An 8,555-nucleotide genomic window follows, 5' to 3' on the forward strand; every position below is an offset into this window, starting at 1 on the left:
TGAATGCCCATTAACTTTCAAAGCATGGGTCAATTATCCAATTATTTGAATGCAGCATGTGGTACCTCAAGGTTTGGCACTACTCTGAAGCACTTTCATTGGCAAGTTATGCAGACAATACATACCTGGCTTTGACTTGCTGAAAGCTGAAGAGAATTGCATCCCTCTGCTCCCTTGCTTTAGGGCTCAAATTTTCATTCTGCAGTCCATCCACCAGGTAACATTCAGCATCTGGTAGAGAGAAAGCTACAAGTTAAAACCACAGGCAGATACCTGTTCTTGGCCAAGAAACAAGGATCTGGATACCCAATGCCTTCCACATACCACTCTGCTACAACAAACCCTAAAATATGCTGCTGTGGAAGACTTTTGGCATTAAGTAATGTCATTCAAAGGATCCAAAGCACTTCTAATATCAGTGTAAGGTATCCACCAACACTTAAAGGAAATCCCAACCTGTGGTTGGGTTTCACAAGGACACTCTTGATAAGAGACAAGCACCGAACAACAGGTAGGTTACACTAGCCTACATAGACTTGAATCACGTCTGCAAGGTTATCGCCAAAACAAAGTATGTGCTTACTCAGCAGACAGTTGGACAGAAGTAAATACGGTATTCACTCACTTGGAAAGTATATGTAGAAATTTAACCTGAACTGGAAGAGATGAAGTACCTTCTATTCGCATGAATATTTGCATTCTTTACAGAAACCTCAAAAAAGTCTTAGAAAATAGGACAGTTCCAATCACAGCTGCTCTGTAGAGGAGAGTATCCTCCTTGTACTTCAGCAGCTTTACTGAAAACTTTCCCTAGCAAAGACTGGCTTCAAAACTATGGTGTTGTACATCCACAGGCCTCTCCAACCTTTAATTCACACTCCATACTGAGATACTAATGTCAGTTTAATATCCTGCTTGCAAGACTTTCAGCTCCTTATGCTTCAGCTGCTAGTACAGCAGCCAGCACTGTTTAGTACACCCCAGGAATCTTCACAGCTCCTTAAACAGCTCCTCCACCTGCAAGCACACTCAAGATCAAAAATGCCACAATAGAAATAAATATCTTTTTCTGTTAAAGTCATGAGCCCTTATTTTTGTCACCTATAACAAACATAAGAAAAGCTTAGAGCTTGAGGGAAGAAAAAACAGCTCTTTAAAGTGAAGAGCTTGAGCAAGTACAGAGCTTGCTCCGTGCCCAGTCATGGAAGGGAACAAGGCCAATGCACGGGCACATCCCCAGGAACAGGGGCCTCTTCCCACCTGGTCCTCAGTGATGGACAGGCAAGACCAGAGAGACCGAGCTCTGAACACAGCAGCCTGAGGAAGGAGGAGTGAATCCAAGTAATGCTTGTTTCCACAACACTCCTGTTCTTGTTTCTGGGTTTGTTCAGCTGAAAGCACCAGTTTCTAAGGGAGCGATCGCTAATAAGCACATTTCAGCCAAATTCAGACTCCTCCAAGTCCCCACCAACTCCTTCTGCTGTCTCCCTGCCTTTCCTCCCGCCACGAGTGCTCTTGACCCACAAGAACTAGGTCTGAGCCAGCAGTGCCTCACCATCTACGGCCCCACACTACAGCCAGCACTTCGCAGCCAAGAAACAGAGGCTAAAGCCCACAGGCAGCACTGAGGATATCAAAGTGTCCTAGCACAACACCTCTGACAAGGGCATGCACAGTTGTCACAGCTCTGCTGATGGGCAGGAACACCAATTCACAGCACTGCTCTCAAACCCACACCTACATCCAGCAGCAGTGTTGACCTGACGTGTCTGGACTCCTGGAGCTCCCAAAATGCCTATTAATATCAAGTTCCCCGCTAGTAATTTAGCCCTGGGTGGCCCGCCTGGGATCACACAAAAGCTTTGCTAGAGCAGCTGAGTGAAGCTCTTTAAATCCCAGGCCAATCCTGTAATCCTTAGGCTAAATTTAATTTTCAGTACATCTCCATGCAGTTTTAATTATACACCCAAGATATAGTAGCAACTTATGACAAGCCTAACACTGCTGGACTTGCACCACTTACACACTGCACAGAAAATAACCAAGCACATCCATCTAAGCACAAAGGATAGATACATCTTTCTCTGAGAAGCTTACTATAAGAACAGATGGAGGCTAAGGGAACAATTTATTATATACAAATCTGCTTTAAAACTGCACAGCATTTTCATAGTCAATGAGGAAAAAAAACAAGAAACACAAACTGCCCCCAAAATCTGGGCAAATATCAGTTGCATCTCTGTCCTTTTTAAACACAGATTAGCTCCGTGAGTATGTGATTAGCTCTAATATGGCATTTACTTACTGCGATGTCAGCACAGATCGGCTGCTGGATAAGTTATAGTAGAACTACGGTCACTCCTGCGAGCCAGGCAGAGCCCCTTTCAGAGCCAGCCACTATGTTTATAGCACCAGGAAATGAAAAAGAAAGCCTAACCATAAACTCTCAAAGTGGATCAGGAAGAGCAATATGTAAGCAGCTCTAGAGTAAATCACCCTAATGTTAGTTTTACTGCTTGTCAGTAACATTATATTCTTGATGTTTATAGATTGCTCTCTGTGATCCACTCTGAAAGTTTACAGGACTCTCCTTTTCGTTTCCTGCAACTAAAAAGGTGAGGTGAAAAGAAACAGTTGAAATTTCATCAAGTGTTTCAGGAGGGTTTCTAGAGGCAATTGCAGATAGCCACTTTAATCCTGCAGGCAATGCACAATATTGTAAGAATTATGTCACAACCACTGAAGTCCAGGCAGTAAATAACCTTTTAATGGCAGCACTAAATTCTAGGAGTTAATCAGCACTCAACAAGGAGATCTGAAAGGTATTTAGACGCCATGTGTATTCTCTCCGTGCACACACAAACATCATTTTTTTTGCTCTTTTCTACTCATTTGCCATCAGAAGGCCAACAACAGAAAACCTAAATACAGAGGAACAGGTCCCCAGACCCACAACACTGTAGCTACGCAAGTTAATCCTGAGCTAACCAGTCTGCTCCAACGCTTACTTGCTGCTTCACACAATTCCTGCTGCAGTTTACCACCCCAGGTGGCTGTGAAAAAAAACAGTTTAAAAGAGTTTATGGCACCTATCAACACAGAGCGCAGATACCTTAAGCATCCACAAAATTGCATTAATATTTCCAGGATGCTACCCGAGACAGCCAGGGGTTTAGAACAGTAGTTGAATCATCCCCCTTGTCCAAATAAAAGCTGTGAGCTATCACACTTTTTTTTTTTCTTTAAACTTTTCAGCAAATTAAAGAACGGATGGTTTAATCATGAACGTTCTCAGACGAACATTCCTACTTTTATGGGATCAAGTCAGAAAACCTTAAGAACCGAAGCAACATTCGTACACCATCCTGCAATGGACTAACAGGACATTCTCCCCCATGCAAGAGGGGATCACAGAGTCAGAGAGTGGCTGGGCTGGGAGGGACCTTAAAGCTCATCCAGTTGCAACCCCCTGCCATGGGCAGGGACACCTCCCACCAGAGCAGATTGCCCAAAGCCACATCCAGCCTGGCCTTGAGCACTTCCAAGCACGTGGCACCCACAGCTTCTCTGGGCAGCCTGTTCCTGTGCTTTACCCCCCTCAGAGTGAAGAATCTCTTCCTAATACCTAATACAAACCTACCCTCTTTTTGTAGAGAGCTGTTACCCCCTTGTCCTATCCCTACACTCCCTGATAGGGTCCCTCTCCAATGCAGGAACTGAGAACAGCTTCCCAAATTTGCAGCGTCCAAGTCTCAATGCCAAATTCCCTGATATTTAAGTTCTGGGGCCATTCGTGATGCTACATCAATACCGACTGTAGCTTTTTAGCCTTCGTAAAGCAGAACATTTTATTGTTTATTTTTGAAACAGCACTGAGGCTTCTCGCCTTGCTATCAGCAGCTACCAGCTTTGTTATGCTTTGCAGGTGCAGTCACGGTCTCACAGTACAGCATCTGTTCCATCCTTCCTGCTGCCCAAACTCCAGCAAGAAAATGGCTTTCCAGACCTACTACCTGAGATGAAGAGGATCAGTCAGGGCAGGTGAAGGGAGAAAATAATCAGACTGCCAGATTGCCTTTGCCTCTACAAAAAAAACAGAAGTCCTGGATTTGTCAGAGATGTATCACATTTTTAAGAACCATTGTTTTAGCCTTCAGAAGAAATCTGTGCCAAACAAACATGGAATATCTTTAACAAAAGTAGTTTTAAAAGGGAGCTGACTGAGCCAAAACTGAAACCCCATGCAATTAGGAGGCAACGTAGTGTTAATGAGAACTTGGATCGCTTATGTTTGATGTGGAACAAAGTAATAGTTGTTACAACCACATCTATTCATAAACATAAGGCAATAAGCATTCGTAAGTGTTGCAGGATTGCAACATAGCCATGAAATAGCCATAGAGTTTGTCTTTCAACCACTGCAACCTCAGAGATGTCTCCAGTGATAACAGCGTAAGAATTACTAGCTAGCCATGACTACCTGTTTTTTGGGCATCATGCATACAGTCCTGCACTATACGGACCAAAGGTTAATATAAGGAAGCAAATATTATTGCCTGTACAATAGTACACATTTACTCTTCAAGTTTTACCTTTTACTTTAAATTTAAGAACTCTTACTGTAACGCAGTTTGCAAACGCTAACAGCTTAAGCTCCTTCAGCCCCAGCTTGCATAGCAAGAAACCTCCTTAGCCACTGGAAGGCCTCAAGACTGTATATATAGATCGTTAAGACACAGCAAGTTTGATACAGAGATATGTGACATGCAATTAATCTCCATTCATAGCCTGCTATACTTGTCAGCAAACAAAGGCTGTGCTTTAGAAGATCTGAAGCCTTCAATTAAAAACAGTCAGCTAACAAGAAAATAATCTAAGTTAAAGGAAGGTGGCAGGTGCAGAAATGAGTTGTTTACAGAAGTGTCAGCACTGAACAATAAAGTGCTGCACATCAAAAATGTGAAAGGGTGAACTTCACTGAAGGCCCCATGATTAAAAAACAGAGGAGAAAATTTATACCTACATCTGGGGGAAGACACAAAGCATTTGGAAGTGAGCTTTGATGGGCTCAGAGGCTGCACGCTCACTCTCAGACTGACGCGTCCCAGGACTGGAAGGCACCCCCGGCCTCACAGCAAAGGGGACCAGTGCTCCGCACCGTCAGGAGCCGCTGCAGCAGGAAACGAAAGGCCACAAACCCCTGAGGCAGACCAGGCTCGAACATAACTGCTCAGAGCCGTCGAGCAGGAACACACCAACAGCTCCTTCGCCACCGCCCACCCGCATCCGCGCTGGCAGGATGCGTCAGAAAGGCGCACACGTTCAGCAACGGGCTGACGCTGCTGCTGCTCAGGTTTATTTATGGGGAGGTCAGCAAGAGTCAACAGGGCAGGAGAAGTCAACATGTGAACGGAGGCGAGTGTGAAAGGTAAGGCAATACTGCAGAGTAAAAACACCAACCCTGAGTACAGCTTCCCCTGTTTGCGTAAATCTTTCTCACAAGACACCAAAGAAGCAGTAAGCAGTTACTCAGTCCCAAACAGTAGAAACGGAACTCAGAGCTCTAACAACTTACAGCTTGTTTCTTCTCCCCTTTAAGAAATAAAAACGAAAAAGCCAAGCTCCCTAAACAAGAACAGCCTTGAAGCTACAGGTTTGCAGCACCCCTCATGGTGCCTAGGCCCGGGCAGGGAGGTGAAGCCAGAGGTAGCACAAACGGAGCAGAACTTGTGGGAGCCGCTAATGCCCGTCCCAAGGGCTAACGCAGCCACCTCTGCGGGGCAATCCTCTCACCAAGCCCTCCCGCACCCCGCTGCAGGGTCACCAGGAGTTGCAAAGGTCGGCACAGAATCCATTCACGTTTGTGAAGCGCACTTTTACAGATGAACTTTTTTAGAACAGTTTCTGCTTGTCCGACCCACCTCTTCAGCGAGCTGGGGTGTAACAGCTCGAGTTTGCAAAGAAATCAGGAGAAACAACCTCAGAGGCCACCCACGTACCATCCTGTGGGCACGCAGAGCCGCGTGCTGTCAGCTCTCAGCACAGCTCACCGGGTGCTGGGGCCTCGGGAGGTCACCTTCGCGTTACCAAGCAGAAGCGGGGCCTGAAGCCAGCGCTGCTTTCCCGGGCTGCGCCCCCGCTTCCAGCGGGGTTGGAGCTTCCCCGAGGGCCCACGGCCAGCTTGCTCAGCGCACCCCCGGGGCGACACACAGCCAGGCGGCACCGCCGCCACGGCTCGACCAAAGCCTGCCGAGGGCTCACCCCAGCACCCGAGTTTCTTTCGCCCTTCGGACCCGCTCCTCGGCCCCATCCCGGCGGGGCTCGCCGGCGCGGCCGCTCGGTGCCAGCCGAGGGCACGCGGGGGGGGCGCCGGGCCGCGCCAGAAGCCGCCGGCCCCTGGAGACGCGGCTCCCACCTGCCCCCGCTCCCCTCTCAGGCTCGGCGCGGCGAGGCGCAACAAGTCCTGCAGCGTCTCCCCCCGCCCGGCAGCGGCGGGGCGGGCAGCAGCGGGCGGTTACCTTCCAGGAGCCTCCGAACCTCCTCCGGGAGCATGGTCCCCGCCACCGCCTCTCCCCCAGGGCCGGCCCCGCCGCCGCCGCCCGCGTCCCTCCGGGGCAGGGACCCAGCGCGGCAGGAAGCGGGGGCGGGGACGCCCCGCGGGGGGCCGCGGCCGCCGGGCGGCTCAGCGAGCGGCTCAGCGGGGCGGTGCCGCGCACCTGCTGCGGGGCTGCCCCGGGCGCGGCGGGAGCCGGGGCCGGGCCCGCGGGAGGGGGGCGGAGGTGCTGCGCCGGCCGGCAGGAAGGCTTCCCCCCTGCGTCCTGCACGGGAAGGGGGCTACGTTCGGCCCTGGCCACAGCGTAGCCGCGCGCGTTTCTGCGTCTCGCGCGGAGAAGCGGCAGGGTTGCGCGCTTTAACTTGCTCCGTGGCAGGCAATAAATGCGAGCTGCGCTCTACCAAACAAAAATGGCATTGCATTAGATTAACCCGCAGTCCTACATCTGCTCCTCTCCTATATAAATGAATTAACACAGGCTGGCTATGGGGATACCACTATAATTTTTCACCGTTGCGTTCCCAAATTTTAAGCTCTACGCTGAAAAACCAAACGCAGCCTTCTGTATCTGAAGCTCGTCAACGATTCCAAGGACCAGTTTGAGATTTCCCATGTGTTAAGTGTGGAGGATCCAATCCTTACTTTGCAGTGTCCTGGTATCAAACAAGTACTTATTTTTGCAGCATGTGGAAAACGCTATTCTGAACGTTCTTTCCACTTTTACCTTTCTGGTATCTTATCCCTGGCACGTGATCCTTAATTGTATTTTCACCACATAGCAAGTGTTTGAGATTACGAAAAAGGATGCAATCAGGCTATGCTGGCCACCAATTGAAAACCACATAGCTACACAAATGTTGGTGCTTGCTGCTTTCACCAAGGGCATAACACAACACGAGCTTCTGACGCTGTACGTAGAGCCAGCGCTGTCTACTGAGGTGTATCATAGCGTAATGAGGAAGGGCTTCTCTGAACTCTCAAAGGAAGCCCCCTAAAACTGCTTCTCTTGCTGCTTTGCAGCCCCCCGGCTCTGGGCAAGCCATCTTGCCGCAGTAATTATCACAAGCTGGAAAAAAAAAAATCTGTAGGGGAAAAGAAAAAGTGTGTTGCACTCCTAGCGTGCATAGACTGAGACACACGGCTTAGAGGCTGAGCATATTTCCAAATGTTTGCAGAATCAGATTCTTACTGCTCTTTGGGTGTGCCACCTGGAAGGAATAAAGGCTTAGTTGTTGGGTAGCAGGCTTTGCATAAAGGAAACCTGGAGCAGATTCCAGCTTTGCCCCAAGCTTCTTGCTTGGTTCAGTCACGACAACCTGTGTGTTTCAGGTTTATGGCACAGATGCGATATAAGAGCTATGTTGGCAAAGGTACAGCTATTGGAATGATGGAAGCATATAACAGAGGTGCTCCTCCATACGATAACGTGCTTTGTGACCCACTTTCTGAGACTCACAGGTGAAACTGGGGAAAAGACCGTTACGCTTTCAGTTGATTGGTACAAATCAGATAACGAGCAGGCGTAAGATGAAGCAAAGTGCTTTGTGGTTTTGGTTTGGGGCATGTATGCCTGCGATTCTATTGTTTTCTGCACTGCAGGCAGTGGAGTGAAAGGAGAAAACCCCTAAAGCAACTGCAAAGTTCTTTTGTGTCTTTTTGGTTGAAATATGTAATTTTATGCCTGTGGGGCAGCACCTCAATAACTCACATATAAATAACAGTTGTCAGAAGGGATGGCTTTAAAGGAGGAGTGAAGGCACCGTGACCAGAGGCATGTTTAGTGTATGCAGCTGATTTACTGGAAAAGTGATGTTGCGCTGTTTTCTGTGTATTGAGTCTCCTACAGTGGTAACGCTGAAGTGACAGCTGCCATTTTGGGTTTAGTCACAAAGAAGACAAGACACTGTGTTTTCCATCCTGCTCAGGAAGGTTTGATTACTCTCCAGATCTGGAAAACGAAACACACCACCACTTCTGATTTGTCACATGGCTGTGTTCTCTA

At 48.4% G+C, this 8,555-nt stretch overlaps 1 protein-coding gene across 3 annotated transcripts in view; it reads right to left on the minus strand.

The window, feature by feature from the left end:
• Nucleotides 1–6,677, minus strand: part of SKAP1 (src kinase associated phosphoprotein 1) — a 147,528-nt gene extending 140,851 nt beyond the window's left edge. Inside the window, exons 1-2 of one of the 3 annotated variants that reach the window (XM_048050842.2) lie at nt 6,519–6,677; nt 126–231 (exon numbers count right to left, since the gene is read on the minus strand). In XM_048050842.2, coding sequence (XP_047906799.1) covers nt 126–231; nt 6,519–6,552 — 140 coding nt within the window. In that variant the 5' untranslated portion in view covers nt 6,553–6,677. Of the gene's footprint in view, nt 1–125; nt 232–6,261; nt 6,326–6,518 lie in introns of those variants that run through there. The other 2 variants (XM_048050843.2, XM_048050840.2) reach the window with 2 other exon arrangements.
• Between the last annotated feature and the right edge of the window lie 1,878 nt (nt 6,678–8,555).

The sequence above is a fragment of the Anser cygnoides genome, chromosome 22 (assembly GCF_040182565.1).
Source record: "Anser cygnoides isolate HZ-2024a breed goose chromosome 22, Taihu_goose_T2T_genome, whole genome shotgun sequence".
Lineage (NCBI taxonomy): Eukaryota > Metazoa > Chordata > Aves > Anseriformes > Anatidae > Anser > Anser cygnoides.